At 44.0% G+C, this 22,264-nt stretch overlaps 1 protein-coding gene across 2 annotated transcripts in view; it reads right to left on the bottom strand.

Moving 5' to 3' along the window:
• adgrb2 (adhesion G protein-coupled receptor B2) overlaps window positions 1–22,264 on the bottom strand; it is a 511,200-nt gene that overhangs the window by 94,132 nt on the left and 394,804 nt on the right. For both annotated transcript variants that reach the window (XM_071368561.1, XM_071368562.1), the window contains exon 16: window positions 2,223–2,349. In XM_071368561.1, coding sequence (XP_071224662.1) covers window positions 2,223–2,349 — 127 coding nt within the window. The remainder of the gene's footprint in view (window positions 1–2,222; window positions 2,350–22,264) is intronic.

Genomic DNA, 22,264 nt, shown 5'->3' with positions numbered 1-22,264 from the left:
CTGTGTTTACCGATGAGCGCAGCCCAGTTCTCCCATAATCAACTAATGAGCCAACCATTCATATCTTATCCAAACAAACTAGCTTACTTATTAACCCAATGTGTCCCGCCGTAACGCTGGCGCGTTTTGGACTTCTAACCCCTTTTAACCATTGTGTGTTTGAGCTACAGACGTGTATTTCTTCTGCGTCCGTAGATACCAACCATTAGTATGTGTGCATAGCGGGGCCTGAGCTACAGTGGTGTTTGTGAGACAAGGGCAGATCCTGAAGGGGCCTGGGGCCGGGTCCTTTTTACAAAAACATCTGTAGAGTGAGAATGGTTTGAGCTACAAACGACTAAAAGCCATCTATGATAAGCTGAGACTGGAACATGTTTTGCTCTATGATGCTCACAAGCTACATAAGAGATGTTAGAAGGTGAGGGGTCTTCTATATGGAAGATCATAGGAAATCCCAGGACATAGTGTCTATAATACTGTAAGAGGCTCTTCTGTATAGAAGATCATAGGAAATCCCAGGACATAGTGTCTAAAATAATGTAAGCGGTTCTTCTATATAGAAGATCATAGAAAATCCCAGGACATGGTGTCTATAATACTGTAAGAGGCTCTTCTATATAGAAGTTCATAGAGAATCCAGGGACATAGCGTCTATAATGCTGTACGGGGTTCTTCTATATAGAAGACCATAGGAAATCCCAAGACATAGTGTCTATAATACTGTACGGGGCTCTTCTGTATAGAAGTTGGCTCCAATTAAGCGGCGTCAACAGGGTATGGCATGGCGTTGCAAAATGGAGTGATAATCTTCCTTCTTCAAGATCCCTTTTACCCTCCCTTTTACAAATCTCCCACTTTACCAGCACCAAAGCACCCCCAAACCATCACATTGCCTCCACTATGCTTGACAGGTGGCATCAAGCACTCCTCCAGCATCTTTTCATTTTTTCTGCATCTCACGAATGTTCTTCTTTGTGATCTGAATACCTCAAACTTAGATTAGTCTGTCCGTAACACTTTTTTTCCAATCTTCCTCTTTCCAGTGTCTGTGTTCTTTTGCCCATCTTAATCTTTATTTTTATTGGCCAGTCTGAGATATGTCTTTTTCTTTGCAACTCTGCCTAGAAGGCCAGCATCCCGGAGTCGGCTCTTCACTGTTGACGTATAATACTGTACGGGGCTCTTCTGTATAGAAGATCATAGGAAATCCCAGGCCATCGTGTCTATAATATTGTAAGGGGTTCTTCTGTATAGAAGATCACAGGAAATCCCAGGACATAGCGTCTATAATACTGTAAGGGGTTCTTCTATATAGAAGACCATAGGAAATCCCAGGCCATCGTGTCTATAATACTGTAAGGGGTTCTTCTGTATAGAAGACCATAGGAAATCCCAGGCCATCGTGTCTATAATACTGTAAGAGGCTCTTCTGTATAGAAAATCATAGGAAATCCCAGGACATAATGTCTATAATACACTCACATACTGTAGTTGCTGTCACAAACTCCAAACTGCACACAGTTGTCACTGATTAGTTGGATATTCATTTCCCAGTGAGCAAATTTCTGTACTTACAGCTTCCATCTAAATTAATTTGTATTACTTTTTTGCTTTGTGGGAAATTATTTTTTACATTGCTATTTGTCAATGAATGCAGCTGTTCATGTCAAATAGTGTTGTGTTCTATTGTGCCCCTGGTTGTCCTGAAAGGAAAATGGTGAAACACTTCATTGTGAGGCTAAATGTAAGCGCTGCACATGCAGATAAATGAAAGTCAGATAAATGAAATGTATTTTTGCTGTGGTCTTGGGACCGGCAGCATCTTTAGTCGTATGATTTCAACAAATCCACTCTCTCAAAAACTCTTAAGGCTGGTTCCTGGCCACAGATAAAGGCTAGTTCTAGAATAAAAATCTATTCCAATGGAGAATCTCCATTACATTTTAGAAGACTGTAGTACAGATGTCACAGCTGTATTTATTTCAACTGTATTTCACAGCTGTATTTCAACTGTGACTTATACAGTTGTTTATGTCCTATCTCAAACCTTGAGGATACAAGTGAATTTCATTCATCTCCCTTTCTGAGTTGACTGTTCAAATCAAAGTAACCCTAAGTCTACTTGGTACATATCCACATGCCAACACACTAACGCATTAGCTTGTTGGCTCCAATTAGCGTTAGCCCCAGTGTTATAGAGTAGAGCTGGAAATGTGACTCACCGGGTCTTTAGCTTGTTGCGCTAGCACAGCGTAGGTTGAGATCCTGCTGCACAGGCATTTAGTGTGGACGGCGGCAGACGTGAGTGTTTGGCAGCCCTCTGTGTCCCAGTTCTTAGCGCCAGCTTCCCTGGAGATGGGAGAAACACGGACACACACAGCGAGTGAGACACACACACACACCATCACATTACAGCATACAGATGCACTCAAACAAAAAGTGAGAGTGAGAGAGAGAGAGTGAGAGAAAGAGAGAGAGAGCGAGAGAGAGAGGCTGGGTACTCATTGACCACATTGAGCTGTATTGTGCTGTAGAGACCACTCTGACAGGGACAGACAGACCCCCATGAACACTTCATTTCTTCTCTCCATCCTTTACCCATGTATTCATCCCTCTATCCTCCATACCTCCATATACACTACCGTTCAAAAGTGTGGGGTCACTTAGAAATGTCCTTGTTTTCCATGAAAACATACATGAAATGAGTTGCAAAATGAATAGGAAATATAGTCAAGACGTTGACAAGGTTATAAATAATGATTTTAAATTGAAATAATATTTGTGTCCTTCAAACTTTGCTTCCGTCAAAGAATCTTCCATTTGCAGCAATTGCAGACCTTTGGCATTCTAGTTGTCAATTTGTTGAGGTAATCTGAAGAGATTTCACCCCATGCTTCCTGAAGCACCTCCCACAAGTTGGATTGGCTTGATGGGCACTCCTTACGTACCATACGGTCAAGCTGCTCCCACAACAGCTCAATAGGGTTGAGATCTGGTGACCGTGCTGGCAGTCCATTATAGACAGAATACCAGCTGACTGCTTTTTACCTAACTAGTTATTGCATAGTTTGGAGCTGTGCTTTGGGTCATTGTCCTGTTGTAGGAGGAAATTGGCTCCAATTAAGCGGCGTCAACAGGGTATGGCATGGCGTTGCAAAATGGAGTGATAATCTTCCTTCTTCAAGATCCCTTTTACCCTCCCTTTTACAAATCTCCCACTTTACCAGCACCAAAGCGCCCCCAAACCATCACATTGCCTCCACCATGCTTGACAGATGGCATCAAGCACTCCTCAAGCATCTTTTCATTTTTTCTGCATCTCACGAATGTTCTTCTTTGTGATCTGAATACCTCAAACTTAGATTAGTCTGTCCGTAACACTCTTTTTCCAATCTTCCACTGTCCAGTGTCTGTGTTCTTTTGCCCATCTTAATCTTTATTTTTATTGGCCAGTCTGAGATATGTCTTTTTCTTTGCAACTCTGCCTAGAAGGCCAGCATCCTGGAGTCGGCTCTTCACTGTTGACGTTGAGACTGGTGTTTTGCGGGTATTATTTAATGAAGCTGCCAGTTGAGGACTTGTGAGGCGTCTGTTTCTCAAACTAGACACTCTAATGTACTTGTCCTCTTTCTCAGTTGTGCACCGAGGACTCCCACTATTCTGGTTAGAGCCAGTTTGCGCTGTTATGTGAAGGGAGTAGTACACAGCGTTGTACGAGATCTTCAGTTTATTGGCAATTTCTCGCATGGAAAAGCCTTCATTTCTCAGAACAAGAATAGACAAAGTTCTTTGTTTCTGGCCATTTTGAGCCTGTAATCGAACCCAGATGCTCCAGATACTCAACTAGTCTAAAGAAGGCCAGATTTATTGCTTCTTTAATCAGAACAACAGTTTTCAGCTGTCCAAACATAATTGCAAAAGGGTTTTCTAATGATCAATTAGCCTTTTAAAATGATAAACTTGGATTAGCTAACACAACATGCCATTGGAACACAGGAGTGATGGCTGCTGAAATTGGGCCTCTGTACGCCTATGTAGATATTCCATTAAATATCAGACTTTAGTCATTTACAACATTAACAATGTCTACACTGTATTTCTGATCAATTTTATGTTATTTTAATGGACAAAAAATGTACTTTTCTTCCAAAAACAAGGACATTTCTAAGTGATCCCAACTTTTGAATAGTAGTGTATATCTCTCATTTAGTAATGAAAAGTGTGATGTGGAGGTCGATCAACGGGAACATTCACATTCTCTAATTGAACTAATGACTAGCCTTACAGCCATCGACACACACCAACCATGTGCTCTAGCCTGGCTTTACTACACATGACTGTACACATGTCTGTTGCAGAAGTTGTTACAGTTACAGCAGTGATATGAACCTTCAGATAAATGAGTGACACTAATTGGACTAACCACCACCCTGTCTGTGGCACTTCAACTAATGCCAGTGTGTGAACAGTTATGACACTGATATGAACCTTTATACAGCTATTGTGTTGTGTATGCTCAGCCCCTGACAATAACTGAACTAATTATCAGTCCCCTCACAGGACCTGATGTATAATTATTGACAGTTGAAACAGTACTGAGTGTACTGTCTGTCAGCTATATTATAGCTGAAGAGTTCTTTTCCATCAACTCCTCTGATAGCACCGCCACCAAACACTGACTGATAGGCAGAGGAGATAAACAGGACGCAGTGTTCTTGTTCATAAGGGGTTGCTAATAAAGAAGTATTTCCTAATCAACTTATATTGTCCCTCATGAGCCCTGCGATGGTGAATGTCCTTCATATTTCTAGTTTGCAGTTGGAAAGTGTGGTAGAGACAAATCAATTTCCCTCAACATCTTTTTGATTCAAGAAAACACTTTCCTTCTAAATTATATTTTAAAGTTGAACTAGGTCGAAGCCAACTGTGGAGGGGCCCTAGAGTTGGAAGATCCCCAGCTGTGAGAGCATGGTCTGGGGCCACATGGCATCAGTCTGCAGTCTGGTATGGGACAGATGGATAGTATGCTGTGAAAAATGGCATTCCACCTGCTAGAGGTTATAATCTGGACGTTGGCATATTCCACTGAGGTTACAGTGCTCCACAGGGAGACACATTGCATGCGCGCACACACACACACACAAGCACACACACACACCCGCACACATACACAAACACTGCTGGTTTTGTCTCCCCAGTGAGAGGGGGCCCAGATTGACATATAATCAGTGATTATCAGCGATTTGCTGGCCTGATTTTGGATAGGCAGTGTGTGTGTCTGCCTATTGTACAACAATGCCATAGATAGAAGGGGGATGAACGAGCCATGACCCGTTATGTGGGACATGTCATAGTAGATACATGTTGTAGGTACACATGGAAAGCTATTCGGTAGTGTGCCTACGTGTGTGAGCCTGCGTGTGCCACCGAGTACCTTAAATGAACAGACCCAAAACGCACAATTATGCCTAGCAGCGCTTTGAGAGATAACAGTCTACCAGGAACACTAATCAATCTGTGGAGTTGAGAGTATCATTGATGCAGGTAGAATCTTCCAGTAAGAACATACCTAGAACCAGCTCGGGCTGATTCCGGTGAGAGTTATCTGGTCCAAATGTATTACTTGGGGCTCGGGCCGATTGTGGCTACTCTTTGGCAGGTGATTACACAGGCTGCTTTATATAATTAACATTTCATTATTTATTAATTTTTTCATATTTTTTCATTGTTTCTCTGATCAAAAAATAACATTTAAATAAAATTATTTAAGAGTCCTGTTTAAGTTATATTTGAGTATTTTGATACTTTGTGCAAGGCAATTGATAAGCATTAACAGCTATATGGATGGGGCCTCCCGAGTGGCACAGTGGTTTAAGACACTTCTACAGATGCTGGTTCGATGCCCGTGCCGGCCGGGACCGGGAGAACCATGAGGCGACGCACAATTGGCCCAGCGTCATCCAGATTAGGGGAGAGTTTGGCCGGCCGTGATGTCCTTGTCCCATCGTGCTGTAGCAACTCCTGTGGTGGGCCAGGCGCATGCATGCTGAAACGATCATCAGGTGTACGGTGGTTCCTCTGACACATTGGCTGGGTTGTGTTTCGGGGGACGCACAGCTCTTGACCTTTGCCTCTCCCGAGGCCATACAGGAGTTGCAGCGATGGGACAAGACAATTGGATATGATGAAAAGGGGGTAATTTGTATGTATAATAGTCATATTTAAAATGACAAAATCGGGTAAATTTTTATACATTTATTTAAATTTGCATCGGGCCGCTTCTGGGGGGATTCTGGTAAGATGCCAGCAAAGTCCGCTGAATTCCAGTTGACGGAAACGGCCTGATGTACTTGGGCTGATTCTGGGCAGTCATTCCCTTCTGATTCCGCGCCGAGTCCGACACCGGATTCTGGGCCAATTCACACAGTTCCGGCCACCTAGAAGAGGGCCGCTTCTGGGTTGATTCCTCATTGCTAGCTGGGGGGGTTAAGGTTTGGGACAGGCTTAAAACAAAAATATCCAAAAACTTTCTATAACTGGATTTAAAAATACAAAACTTTGGAACCGAGGGAGATGCTTATGCCCATCTGCCACAACACCTTAATAAAACCGAAAACTACTTGAAGCTAACAGTGCTCATGGTTGCCTCTAGTGGCTGGTTTCCACGTCATCTCCCGATGTCCTCAGACATTGATTGACGTCGAATACTGGCTTGTATCACGGGTGACCGGGCACAGCTGACTCATACTGATTATACATACACACACACACACGCACGCACGCACGCACGCACCCTAACGCCTAACCCTAAACCTAACTCAAACCAGTACTCTTACCCGAACCATAACAACAAAAACCTGACCTTAACCATAACCATAAACCTAGCCCTAGCTCCTAACCCTAAGCCAAAAACTAACCCTTGCTCCTAACTCTAACCCTTAACGTAATTCTAACCATAACACTAATCCTAACCTTAACCCTAAACCCCCTAGAAATAGCATTTGACCACGTGGGGACTAACAAAAATGTACCCAGTTGGTCAAATTTTGTTTGTTTACTTCTGGTCCCCACAAGAATAGTTAAACACGTACACACATACACACACACACACACACACACACACATACACACACACACACACCCTTCAACATGAACTATAAACAGAGATGTGTTCACTCTTACATACAAGCCAGAATATCAGTATATATCGAGCCATATGGGCCTTATCAGTGTACATGCATAAATAATTATTAGGACAGATGGAGAGAAATGTGTCTTGCTGGGTTATGCATGGTGTCCCAATTCTTACTTGGGTGAGCTTATCACACGCACACACGCACAGATATGAACATATAAACACACATACGCACACTAGCACACACACTTGCCCATAAGCAAAACATGTAATACTCTGTGTAACTTAAGGGGTTTGTGTGTGTGTGCATATGTCTGTGTGTCTGTGTGTTGTCTGCTGGCTCACAGTGGGGTGTCTGCAGGATAAAACAGAGGAACACTAAGTGATTCCTATTTGGAGAGGAAAGCATAAAATTACTCTTGACATCTACAAATTCAGGAGTAAAAATGTGATTAACAAATCGCATAATAAATTGCATGGATTAATTCCGTGTTCAATAACAGTGGTTAACATTTGAATGACTTCCCCATCTCTGTACCCCACACATACCATTATCTGTATGGTCCCTCAATCGAGTAGTGCATTTTAAGCACAGATTCAACCACGAAGATCAGAGAGGTTTTTCAACATTTCTAAAAAAAAGTGCAGACGCTGAAAAACCCTTTCCCGTTAAGTTAGTAATTAGGCTTTGGATAGTGTATCAATATACCCAGTCACTACAAATATACTGCCGTCCTTCCTAACTCAGTTGCTGGAGAGGAAGGCAGCCGCTCAGGGATTTCACCATGAGGCCAATGGTCATTTAAAAAAAGTTACAGAGTTGAATGATTATGAAACGAGAAAACTGACATAAATGACAGAGTGAAAAAAAGGAAGCCTGTATAGAATACAAATATTCCAAAACATGCATCCTGTTTGCAACAAGGCTTTTAGGTAATGTGGCAAATAAATTAACCTTTTGTCCTGAATACAAAGCGTTAGGTTTGTCGAAAATCCAACACAACACATTACTGTGTACCACTCTTCATATTTTCAAGCATGGTGGTGGCTGCATCATGTTATGGGAATGCTTGTCATCGGCAAGGACTCTGGAGTTTTTTAGGATAAAAACAGCTATAAGTTCAGGCAACATCCTAGAGGAAAACCTGGTTAAGTATGCTTTCCAACAGACACTGGGAGACAAATTCACCTTTCAGCATGACAATAACCTAAAACACAAGGCCAAATCCACACTGGAGTTGCTTTCAAGATGACATTGAATGTTCCCGAGCGGCCTAATTACAGTTTGAAAACGGCTTGAAAATCTATGGCAAAGCTTGAAAATAGCTGTCTAGCAATGATCGACAATCAACTTGACAGAGCTTGAAGAATTTTACAAATACTAATATGCAAATATTGTACAATCCAGGTGTGCAAAGCTCAGAGACTTACCCAAAAAGACTCCCAGGTGCTGCAATAAAGTATTAACCCAGGGGTGTAATACTTACTGTTTGTAAATTAGATATTTTTGTATTAAAGTTTTTCAAAATTTGCAAACATTTTGAAAAACCTGTTTCCACTTTGTCATCATAGGTTATTGTGTGTAAATGAGTGAGAGAGAAAAAATGTATTTAATCAATTTTGAAATTCAGGCTGTAACACAACAAAATGTGGAATATGTCAAGGGGTATGAATACTTACTGTAGATAAAGCGCCTCATTGCCAAAATCCCAAAGTATCCCTTCAAGGTATATTGACACTTTCCAATATTTTGTTTTAGGTCACCAATAAAGCTTGAATGGAAGCTTACCGCTTATTATTAAATCTAGCGATTAAATCCTAATTTGACGATGAGGGACTTTTGAGGTTTAAATGGTGAATAGACAGATGAATTGATTTAAACTGGTTTTGTTAGACCTGAGGAGAAAGTCTGATTTTGACACATTAACTCCATATTTAGCTTGCATGTATTACAGTGCCTTACATTTGTTTAACCTTACTTCATTTTTGACCTTTCACCTCTTTTTCACCTATTTTCCTTCAGATCAGAGAGAGAGAAAGACAGTCAGAGAGAGAAAGAGAAAGAAAGAGAGAAAGCGAGTGAGTCAGAGAGAAAGAGAGAGGGAGAGAGAGAGCGAGAGAGAGATGGGGGATATATAGAGGGAGAGAGAGAGCGAGAGAGAGATGGGGGATATATAGAGGGAGAGTAGGTGGAAAATCTAAAGAAGGGTCAGTGGTGGAAAAAGTACTGTCACACGAGTAAAAGTAAATATACCATAATAGAAAATCACTCAAGTAAAAGTGAATATCACCCAGTGAAATATCACTTGATTGCTTAAATATACTTAAGTATCAAAAGTAAAAGTATGAATCATACATTAGGTACATTATTTTCTCGTGAAATAAAAGTAAAAGTTGTCAAAAATAGTACTACTTAAATACTACAGTACTACTGTCTTAAGTCAAATCGGAGGGCCTGTGGTCCGGACGTCTGGCAGTCTCTATGGGGGTGCCAAAGGGTTCAATTCTTGGGCCGACTCTCTTTTCTGTATACATCAACGATGTCGCTCTCGCTGCTGGTGATTCTCTGATCCACCTCTACGCAGACGACACCATTCTGTATACTTCTGGACCTTCGTTGGACACTGTGTTAACTAACCTCCAGATGAGCTTCAATGCCATACAACTCTCCTTCCGTGGCCTCCAACTGCTCTTAAATGCAAGTAAAACTAAATGCATGCTCTTCAACCGATCGCTACCCGCAACTGCCCGCCCGTCCAGCATCACTACTCTGGACGGTTCTGACTTAGAATATGTGGACAACTACAAATACCTAGGTGTCTGGTTAAACTGTAAACTCTCCTTCTAGACTAACATAAAAACATCTCCAATCCAAAATGAAATCTAGAATCGGCTTCCTATTTCGCAACAAAGCATCCTTCACTCATGCTGCCAAACATACCCTCGTAAAACTGACCATCCTACCGATCCTCGACTTCGGCGATGTCATTTACAAAATAGCCTCCAACACTCTACTCAACAAATTGGATGCAGTCTATCACAGTGCCATCCGTTTTGTCACCAAAGCTCCATATACTACCCACCACTGCGACCTGTATGCTCTCGTTGGCTGGCCCTCGCGTCATACTTGTCGCCAAACCCACTGGCTCCAGGTCATCTACAATTCTCTGCTAGGCCTTATCTCAACTCACTGGTCACCATAGCAGCACCCACCCGTAGCACGCGCTCCAGCAGGTATATCTCACTGGTCACCCCCAAAGCCAATTCTTCCTTTGGCCGCCTCTCCTTCCAGTTCTCTGCTGCCAATGACTGGAACGAACTGCAAAAATCTCTGAAGCTGGAGACTCTTACCTCCCTCACTAGCTTTAAGCACCAGCTGTCAGAGCAGCTCACAGATCACTGGACCTGTACATTGCTCATCTGTAAATAGCCCATCCAATCTACCTCATCCCCATACTGTATTTATTTATTTATTTTGCTCCTTTGCACCCCAGTATCTCAACTTGCACATTCATCTTCTGCACATCCTACCATTCCAGTGTTTAATTGCTATAATGTAATTACTTTGCCACCATGGCCTATTTCTTGCCTTACCTCTCTTATTCTACCTCATTTGCACATGCTGTATATATTTTTTTTTATTTTTTATTTCACCTTTATTTAACCAGGTAGGCTAGTTGAGAACAAGTTCTCATTTGCAACTGCGACCTGGCCAAGATAAAGCATAGCAGTGTGAACAGACAACACAGAGTTACACATGGAGTAAACAATAAACAAGTCAATAACATGGTAGAAAAAAAGAGAATCTATATACAATGTGTGCAAAAGGCATGAGGTAGGCAATAAATCGAATAATTACAATTTAGCAGATTAACACTGGAGTGATAAATCATCAGATGATCATGTGCAAGAAGAGATATTGGTACTGGTGTGCAAAAGAGCAGAAAAGTAAATAAATAAAAGCAGTATGGGGGGTGAGGTAGGTAAATTGGGTGGGTAGTTTACAGATGGACTATGTACAGCTGCAGCGATCGGTTAGCTGCTCGGATAGCAGATTTTTAAAGTTGTTGAGGGAGATAAAAGTCTCCAACTTCAGAGATTTTTGCAATTCGTTCCAGTCGCAGGCAGCAGAGAACTGGAAGGAAAGGCGTCCAAATGAGGTTTTAGCTTTAGGGATGATCAGTGAGATACACCTGCTGGAGCGCGTGCTGCGGGTGGGTGTAGCCATCGTGACCAGTGAACTGAGATAAGGCGGCACTTTACCTAGCATAGCCTTGTAGATGACCTGGAGCCAGTGGGTCTGACGACGAACATGTAGCGAGGGCCAGCCGACTAGGGCATACAGGTCGCAGTGGTGGGTCGTATAAGGTGCTTTAGTAACAAAACGAATGGCACTGTGATAAACTGCATCCAGTTTGCTGAGTAGAGTGTTGGAAGCTATTTTGTAGATGACATCGCCGAAGTCGAGGATCGGCAGGATAGTCAGTTTTACTAGGGTAAGTTTGGCGGCGTGAGTGAAGGAGGCTTTGTTGCGGAATAGAAAGCCGATTCTTGATTTGATTTTGGATTGGAGATGTTTGATATGAGTCTGGAAGGAGAGTTTGCAGTCTAGCCAGACACCTAGGTACTTATAGATGTCCACATATTCTAGGTCGGAACCGTCCAGGGTGGTGATGCTAGTCGGGCGTGCGGGTGCAGGCAGCGACCGGTTGAAAAGCATGCATTTGGTTTTACTAGCGTTTAAGAGCAGTTGGAGGCCACGGAAGGAGTGTTGTATGGCATTGAAGCTCGTTTGGAGGTTAGATAGCACAGTGTCCAAGGAAGGGCCGGAAGTATATAGAATGGTGTCGTCTGCGTAGAGGTGGATCAGGGAATCGCCCGCAGCAAGAGCAACATCATTGATGTATACAGAGAAAAGAGTCGGCCCGAGAATTGAACCCTGTGGTACCCCCATAGAGACTGCCAGAGGACCGGACAACATGCCCTCCGATTTGACACACTGAACTCTGTCTGCAAAGTAGTTGGTGAACCAGGCAAGGCAGTCATTAGAAAAACCGAGGCTACTGAGTCTGCCGATAAGAATATGGTGATTGACAGAGTCGAAAGCCTTGGCCAGGTCGATGAAGACGGCTGCACAGTAATGTCTTTTATCGATGGCGGTTATGATGTCGTTTAGTACCTTGAGCGTGGCTGAGGTGCATCCGTGACCGGCTCGGAAACCGGATTGCACAGCGGAGAAGGTACGGTGGGATTCGAGATGGTCAGTGATCTGTTTGTTGACTTGGCTTTCGAAGACCTTAGATAGGCAGGGCAGGATGGATATAGGTCTGTAACAGTTTGGGTCCAGGGTGTCTCCCCCTTTGAAGAGGGGGATGACCGCGGCAGCTTTCCAATCCTTGGGGATCTCAGATGATACGAAGGAGAGGTTGAACAGGCTGGTAATAGGGGGTGCGACAATGGCGGCGGACAGTTTCAGAAATAGGGGGTCCAGATTGTCAAGCCCAGCTGATTTGTATGGGTCCAGGTTTTCCAGCTCTTTCAGAACATCTGCTATCTGGATTTGGGTAAAGGAGAAGCTGGGGAGGCTTGGGCGAGTAGCAGCGGGGGGGGCGGGGCTGTTGGCCAAGGTTGGAGTCGCCAGGAAGAAGGCATGGCCAGCCATTGAGAAATGCTTGTTGAAGTCTTCGATTATCACGGATTTATCGGTGGTGACCGTGTTACCTAGCCTCAGTGCAGTGGGCAGCTGGGAGGAGGTGCTCTTGTTCTCCATGGACTTTACAGTATCCCAGAACTTTTTGGAGTTAGAGCTACAGGATGCGAATTTCTGCTTGAAAAAGCTGGCCTTTGCTTTCCTGACTGACTGCGTGTATTGGTTCCTGACTTCCCTGAACAGTTGCATATCGCGGGGGCTCTTCGATGCTATTGCAGTTCGCCACAGGATGTTTTTGTGCTGGTCGAGGGCAGTCAGGTCTGGAGTGAACCAAGGGCTATATCTGTTCTTGGTTCTGCATTTTTTGAACGGAGCATGCTTGTCTAATATGGTGAGGAAGTAACATTTAAAGAATGACCAGGCATCCTCAACTGACGGGATGAGGTCAATATCCTTCCAGGGTACCCGGGCCAGGTCGATTAGAAAGGCCTGCTCGCAGAAGTGTTTTAGGGAGCGTTTGACAGTGATGAGGGGTGGTCGTTTGACCGCAGACCCGTGGCGGATACAGGCAATGAGGCAGTGATCGCTGAGATCTTGATTGAAGACAGCAGAGGTGTATTTGGAGGGCAGGTTGGTCAGGATAATGTCTATTAGGGTGCCCATGTTTACGGATTTAGGGTTGTACCTGGTGGGTTCCTTGATGATTTGTGTGAGATTGAGGGCATCAAGCTTGGATTGTAGGACTGCCGGGGTGTTAAGCATATCCCAGTTTAGGTCACCTAACAGAACAAACTCTGAAGCTAGATGGGGAGCGATCAATTCACAGATGGTGTCCAGGGCACAGCTGGGAGCTGAGGGGGGTCGGTAGCAGGCGGCAACAGTGAGAGACTTATTTCTGGAGAGATTAATTTTTAAAATTAGAAGTTCGAACTGTTTGGGCATAGACCTGGAAAGTATGACAGAACTTTGCAGGCTATCTCTGCAGTAGATTGCAACTCCTCCCCCTTTGGCAGTTCTATCTTGACGGAAAGTGTTATAGTTGGGTATGGAAATCTCAGAATTTTTGGTGGCCTTCCTAAGCCAGGATTCGGACACGGCAAGGACATCAGGATTGGCAGAGTGTGCTAAAGCGGTGAGTAAGGCAAACTTAGGGAGGAGGCTTCTGATGTTGACATGCATGAGGCCAAGGCTTTTTCGATCGCAGAAGTCAACAAATGAGGGTGACTGGGGACATGCAGGGCCTGGGTTTTTCTCCACATCACCCGAGGAACAGAGGAGTAGTAGGATGAGGGTGCGGCTAAAGGCTATCAAAACTGGTCGCCTAGAGCGTTGGGGACAAAGAATAAAAGGAGCAGATTTATGGGCGTGGTAGAATAGATTCTGGGCATAATGTGCAGACAGGGGTATGGAGGGGCGCGGGTACAGCGGAGGCAAGCCCAGGCACTGGGTGATGATAAGAGAGGTTGTATCTCTGGACATGCTGGTCTCAATGGGTGAGGTCACCGCATGTGTGGGGGGTGGGACAAAGGGGGTATCAGAGGTACGGAGAGTGGAACTACAGGGTCCATTGCAAACCAAAACAATGACAATGAAAACTAGCCTGAACAACAGTATGCAAGGCATATTGATATTTGAGAGAGACATACAATAAGGCATAAAGTGATTGCAGGTCTTGATTGGGAGAGCTAGCTAAAACAACAGGTAAGATAACAGCAGCAATAACAGGGTGCTAGTCTGACACAGCAACAACAGGTAAAAAATGGCGATGACTAGGCAGAGAGGGTCGGATTAACTACACACAGATCCTGAGTTAAAGCACAGAGCCGACAGATAAGACACAAAAAAACAGAATGGAGTACCGTGAATTAATGGACAGTCAAGCATGCATCAGCTATGTAGCCACGTGATCATAGTGTCCAGGGGGCAGCCGTAGATGGAGCAGAGGAGGCCTCCACTAAGCTAGCACGCGGCGTGTAAAGTTAGTAGCCCGGGGGGTGGTCTGCTCAGACGGAGGGGGTCTGCTCAGACGTGGTTGTGTCGACAGAGAATCCAAGCCAGATGGCGATGGCGAAAGAGAGGTTGTGAATTGTAGAATAGTGTTTGCTAACTGGTGCTAGCTTCGTGGCAGTGGCACTAGCTCTTCAGCTAGCCGGCAGATGGGCCTAGCTCGAGGCTAGCTCAAGGCTAACTGGTGCTTGCTTCGGGACAGAGGTGTTAGCCAGTAGTAGCCACTCGGTTGCAGCTAGCTAGCTGTGATGATACGGTGTAATTGTCCAGAGCTTGCGTCAGGAATCCGGTGATGTGGTAGAGAAAAAGCAGTCCTATATGCTCTGGGTTGATATCGCGCTTGCAGCTAGCCGGCAGATGGGCCTAGCTCGAGGCTAGCTCAAGGCTAACTGGTGCTTGCTTCGGGACAGAGGTGTTAGCCAGTAGTAGCCACTCGGTTGCAGCTAGCTAGCTGTGATGATACGGTGTAATTGTCCAGAGCTTGCGTCAGGAATCCGGTGATGTGGTAGAGAAAAAGCAGTCCTATATGCTCTGGGTTGATATCGCGCTGCAGCTAGCCGGCAGATGGGCCTAGCTCGAGGCTAGCTCAAGGCTAACTGGTGCTTGCTTCGGGACAGAGGTGTTAGCCAGTAGTAGCCACTCGGTTGCAGCTAGCTAGCTGTGATAATACGGTGTAATTGTCCAGAGCTTGCGTCGGGAATCCGGTGATGTGGTAGAGAAAAAGCAGTCCTATATGCTCTGGGTTGATATCGCGCTTGCAGACTGGCAGGTATCGGCCCGGTATTGAAGCTGGCTGTGTCCGAGTTAAGGGCGAAGACCGCAGCAGTGGCTAACTGACTACTAGCTAGTAGCTAGTTATCTGGCTAGCTTCTGATTGGGGTTAGTTTACGGTTCTAAAGTATATAAAAAATAGCAGGTCCGTACCACATTGGGTGAGGCGGAATGTAGGAATGTATATTCAGTTCCTCGATGGAAAGTGAAATTAAAATAAATACGAAATGTATACGAAAAATACGAATACTATTTACACGGGACAAGACAGGACAAAGACACATCCGACTGCTACGCCATTCTTGGATATAGATTTTTCTACTGTATTATTGATTGTATGTTTGTTTATTCCATGTTTAACTTTGTGTTGTTGTATGTGTCGAACTGCTTTGCTTTATCTTGGCCAGGTCGCAGTTGCAAATGAGAACTTGTTCTCAACTAGCCTACCTGGTTAAATAAAGGTGAAATTAAAAAAAAGTACTTTACACCACTGTGAAGGGTCTATGGTGAGGTGATACGGGGCAGGTAGTCTAGCAGTTAGACTATCTAACTGATCAGGGTGTTAGAGGGTCTATGGTGAGGTGATCAGGGTGCTAGAGGGTCTATGGTGAGGTGATCAGGGTGTTAGATGGTCTATGGTGAGGTGATCAGGGTGTATGAGGGTCTATGGTGAGGTGATCAGGGTGTTAGAGGGTCTATGGTGAGATGATCAGGGTGTTAGAGGGTCTATGGCGAGGTGCTCAGGGTGTATGAGGGTCTATGGTGAGGTGATCAGGGTGTTAGAGGGACTATGGTGAGGTGATCAGGGTGTTAGAGGGACTATGGTGAGGTGATCAGGGTGTTGAAGGGTCACAAACCTTACATATATGACTTTAGTAGTAACTAGGGTCAGAAATACAGTGCTGTGAAAAAGTATTTGCCCCTTTCTGATTCTCTATTTTTTGCATATTTTTGGTACTGAATGTTATCCGATCTTCAACCAAAACCTAATATTAGATACAGGGAACCTGAGTGAACAAATACAACAACAATTGGATACTTATTTTATTTATTTAATCAACAAAGTTATGCAACACCCTGTGTGAAAAAGACCCTGTGTGAAAAAGTAATGGCCCACTTCCACTCAATAACTGGTTGTGCCACATTTAGCTGCAATGACTGCAACCAAATGCTTCCTGTAGTTACTTACAATGACGGTCTACCCCGGCCAATGATGACGCTGGGCCAATTGTGCGCCGCCCTATGGGACTCCCAATAACGGCCAGTTGTGATACAGCCTGGATTTGAACCAGGGTGTCTGTAGTGACGCCTCTGGCACTGAGATGCAGTGCCTTAGACTACTGCGTCAATCAGGATCTCTTTGCAGAATGTCAAACACTTTTGTTTTACTACATGAATCAATATGTGTTATTTTATAGTTTTGATGTCTTCATTACTTTTCTACAATGTAGAAAATAGTTTAAAAAAAGAAAACCTCTTGAATCAGTAGGTGTGTCCAAACTTTTGACTGATACTGGATAGAATACAGTAAATAGCATACAGTATATAGGATAAAGTATACATGATAAAGTATATAGGATATATGATATAGGATATAATATCCGGTATATAGGATTTAGAATATAGGCCATAGAATATAAGATGTAGGATATAGGATAGGATATAGATTACATGATATAGGATACAGGATATAGGATACTTAATACAATATATAGGATATAGCATTTAGGATATGGAATTTAAGATATAAGATATATGATATATGATAAATTATACAGGATATAGAATATAGGATACAGAATATAAGATATGTGATATAGGATACAGTATATGGGATATAAGATACAGTATATAGGACACAGTATATAGGATACACTACATAGGGTATGGGATACAGGAAAAAGGGTATAGGACACAGGAAAAAGGGTATAGGACACAGTATATAGGGTATAGGATACATTATATAGGGTATAGGATACATGATATAGGGTATAGGATACAGGATATAGGGCATAGGATACAGTATACAGGGTATATGATACAGGATATAGGATACATGATATAGAGCATATGATACAGTATGCAGGGCACATAATGCAGGATATAGGGTATAGGATACAGGATATAGGGTATAGGACACAGGATATAGAGTATAGGATACAGTATATAGGGTTTAGGATACATGATATAGAATAGAGTATATAGGGTATAGGATACAGGATATATGATACAGCATATATGATACAGGATACAGGATATAGTGTATAGGATACAGTACATAGGATATATGATACAGTATATAGGATCCTCGATATACAGTAGGATTAAGTGTAACGGCTACAGTACATAGGATATATGATACAGTACATAGGGTATAGGATACAGTATATAGGATACAGTATATATGATATAGTATATAGCATATATGGTAAATGATAAAGGATATATGATACAGTATTTAGGATATATGATACAGTATATATAGGATATAGGGTATAGGATAACGTCAGGATGGCAGAGCGGTTAAGAAGGAGCGAGAGGAGTGGAGTGAGGTAGATCTGGGGAGTTGATGGAGGAGGAGAGAGGCGTTAGGGAAGGAGTGGAGTGGGGTAGATCTGGGGAGTTGAGGGAGGAGGAGAGAGGAGGAGTAAAAGGAGAGGTAGAGATAACTCAAAGATAACTAGATTTACGTAAACCATTCTTTGATGTGCTGTCTGTCAGTGTTTCATCCTTATAACACTTGCTATGGGTTTGGGATAAAAGGATGGGATGTTGTGTGCTCTGTATGTCTTCCCTGTCAGTCTGGAGGAGAGTTTGGGGGATGTGACTAAGCATGGCATTAAGTCACTGGAACAAATCTTCAGATGACACAAATCGCCTTGCGTCACTCTGCTTTTAGCAAGCCACGCTAGCTACCTAAACATAGGGAAAGCACGCACACACACAGGCCGACATAGACAGACACACAAACACACACTCAGACAGGCATTTAACATGGAACAAGCTTTCGACATGTGGCGTCTCCTAAACATGCATGTTAGCATGAGTGTGTGATTCTGAGCGTGTGTGTATGTGATTCTGAGCGTGTGTATATGTGATTCTGAGCGTGTGTGTGTGTGATTCTGAGCGTGTGTGATTCTGAGTGTGTGTGTTTGTGATTCTGAGCGAGTGTGTGTGTGATTCTGAGCGTGTGTATGTGATGCTGAGCGTGTGTGTATGTGATTCTGAGCGTGTGTGTATGTGATTCTGAGCGTGTGTGTGTGATTCTGAGCGTGTGTGTTTGTGATTCTGAGCGAGTGTGTGTGTGTGATTCTGAGCGTGTGTGTATGTGATTCTGAGCGTGTGTGTGATTCTGAGCGTGTGTGTATGTGATGCTGAGCGTGTGTGTATGTGATTCTGAGCGTGTGTGTATGTGATTCTGAGCGTGTGTGTATGTGATTCTGAGCGTGTGTGTGTGATTCTGAGCGCGTGTGTATGTGATTCTGAGCGTGTGTGTATGTGATTCTGAGCGTGTGTGTGTGTGATTCTGAGCGCGTGTGTATGTGATTCTGAGCGTGTGTGTGTGTGATTCTGAGCGCGTGTGTATGTGATTCTGAGCGTGTGTGAACATGTACAGTGTGCGCTTATATCTGACCTATTTATGGCTGCAACACAGCTGTACAGAACCCATGCAGACCACAACATGTGAACTATCACTCTCAGTCACATAGCTTAATGCATGAGGAAATTAAATGAAGCCGAATACAACAGGTGTAGACCTTACAGTGAAATGCTTACTTACAAGCCCTTAACCGACAATGCAGTTTTAATAAAATTAAGTGTTAATTAAAAATAGATAAGTAAAAAATAAAAACAAACAATAATTAAACAGCAGCAGTAAAATAACAGTAGCGAGGCTATTTGCAGGGGGTACCGGTACAGAGTCAATGTGTGGGGGCACAGGTTAGTTGAGGTAATGGAGGTAACATGTACATGTAGGTAGAGTTAAAGTGATTATGCATAGATAATAATCAGGGAGTAGCAGCAGCGTAAAAGAGGCGGTGGGGGGACGACGATAATGTAAATAGTCTAGGTAGCCATTTGATTAGCTGTTCAGGAGTCTTATGGCTTGGGGGTAGAAGCTGTTAAGAAGCATTTTGGACCTAGACTTGGCGCTCCGATACCGCTTGCCATATGGTGGAAGAGAGAACAGTGTATGACTAGGGTGGCTGGAGTCTTTGACAATTTTTAAGCCTTCCTCTGACACCACCTGGCATTCCTCTGACACCTCCTCTTGGCTCCAGTCATGTACTTGGCAGTATGTTTGGCACCAGTGATGTACTTGGCAGTAAGCACTACCCTCTGTAGTGCCTTGCGGTCGGAGGCCAAGCAGTTGCCATACCAGGCAGTGATGCAACTAGACAGGATGCTCTCGATGGTGCAGCTGGATTAGCTTTTTGAGGATCTGAGAACCCATGCAAAATCTTTTCAGTCTCCAGAGGGGGAATAGGCTTTGCCGTGCCCTTTTAACTGTCTTGGTGTGTTTGGACCATGATAATTTGATGGTGATGTGGACAGCAAGGAACTTGAAGCTCTCAACCTGCTCCATTACAGCCCCGTCGATGAGAATGGGGGTGTCCTCAGTCCTCGTTTTCCTGTAGTCCACAATCATCTCCTCTGTCTTGATCACGACGAGGGAGAGGTTGTTGTCCTGGCACCACACGGCCAGGTCTCTGCTCTCCTCCCTATAGGCTTTAACATCATTGCTGGTGATCAGGCCTACTACCACTGTTCTGTCGTCAGCAAACTTAATGATGGTATTGGAGTTGTGCCTGGCCATGCAGCAATGGGAGAACATGGAGTACAGGAGGGGACTGAGCACGCACCCTTGAGGAACCAACGTGTTGAGGATCAGCATGGCAGATGTGCTGTTACCTACCCTCACCACCTGGGGGTGGCCCGTCAGGAATTCCAGGATCCAGTTGCAGAGGGAGCTGTTTAGTCCCAGGGTCCTTAACTTAGTGATGAGCTTTGAGGTCACTATGGTGTTGAACACTGAGCTGTAGTCAATGAATAGCATTCTCACATAGGAGTTCCTTTGGTTCAGGTGGAAAAGGGCAGTGTGGAGTGCAATAGAGATTGCATCATCTGTGGATCTGTTGGTGCGGTATGCAAATTGGAGTGGGTCTAGGGTTTCTGGTATAATGGTGTTGATGTGAGCCATGACCAGCCTTTCAAAGCATTTCATGGCTACAGATGTGAGTGCTACGGGTCGGTAGTCATTTAGGCAGGTTACCTTTGTGTTCTTTGGCACAGGGACTATGGTGGTCTGCTTGAAACATGTTGGTATTACAGACAAAGTCAGGGACAGGTTGAAAATGTCAGTGAAGACACTTGCCAGTTGGTCAGCGCATTCTCGGAATACACGTCCTGGTAATCCGTCTGGCACTGCGGCCTTGTGAATGTTTACCTGTTTAAAGGTCTTACATCGGCAACGGAGAGCGTGATCACACAGTCGTCCGGAACAGCTGATGCTATCATGCATACTTCAGTGTTGCCAGCCTCGAAGCAAGCATAGAAATAATATAGCTTGTCTGGTAGGCTCGTGTCACTGGGCAGCTCGCGGCTGTTCTTCCCTTTGTAGTCTAATAGTTTGCAAGCCCTGCCACATCCGACGAGCATCGGTGCCGGTGTAGTACAATTCAATCTTAGTCCTGTATTGATGCTTTGCCTGTTTGATGGTTCGTCGGAGGGCATAGCAGGGCATTGGCGTTCGTCGGACGGCATTCTTAGAAGCGTCCAGGTTAGAGTCCCGCTCCTTAAAAGTGCCAGCTCTACCCTTTAGCTCAGTTTGGATGGTGCCTGTAATCCATGGCTTCTGGTTGGGGTATGTACGTACGGTCACTGTGGGGGCAACGTCATCGATGCACGTATTGATGAAGCCAGTGACTGATGTGGTGTACTCCTCAATGCTATCGGAAGAATCTCGGAACATATTCTAGTCTGTGCTCGCAAAACAGTCCTGTAGCTTAACATCTGCGTTATCTGACGACTTTGTTATTGACCGAGTCACTGGTGCTTCCTGCTTTAGTTTTTGCTTGTAAGCAGGAATCAGGAGGATAGAATTATGGTCAGATTTGCTAAATGGAGGGTGAGGGAGAGTTTTGTACGGGTCTCTGTGAATGGAGTAAAGGTGGTCTAGACTTTTTTTCCTCTGGTTGCACATTTAACATGCTAGTAGAAGTTAGGTAGAACGGATTTAAGTTTACCTGCATTAAAGTCCTCGGCCACTAGGAGCTGAATGAGCGTTTTCCTGTTTGCTTATGGCCTTATACAGCTCATTGAGTCTGGTCTCAATGATTGTACATTGGCTAATAGGATTGATGGTAGAGGCAGATTACCCACTTGCCGTCGGTTCCTTACAAGGCACCCCGACCTACGTCCCCGATATATCCATCTCTTTCTAATGTGAATGACGTGGATTTGGGCCTTGTCAGTTGTCTGAAGTAAAACCTTCGTAAAATCTTTGTTTAGTACGAGGTGATTAATCGCTGTCCTGATATCCAGGAGCTCTTTTCAGTCATAAGAGATGGTGGCAGAAACATTATGTGCAAAATACATTACAAATAACGCGAAAAAATACACACAATAGCACAATTGGTTAGGAGGTTGTAAAACAGCAGCCATCTCCTCCGTCGCCATTGCAGCTGTCAATGTTCGGC

This window comes from Salvelinus alpinus, chromosome 26 (genome assembly GCF_045679555.1).
Source record: "Salvelinus alpinus chromosome 26, SLU_Salpinus.1, whole genome shotgun sequence".
Taxonomy (NCBI): domain Eukaryota; kingdom Metazoa; phylum Chordata; class Actinopteri; order Salmoniformes; family Salmonidae; genus Salvelinus; species Salvelinus alpinus.
The sequence above is the reverse complement of the archived record's forward strand: the minus strand, read 5'-3'. Positions and strand labels throughout refer to the sequence as shown.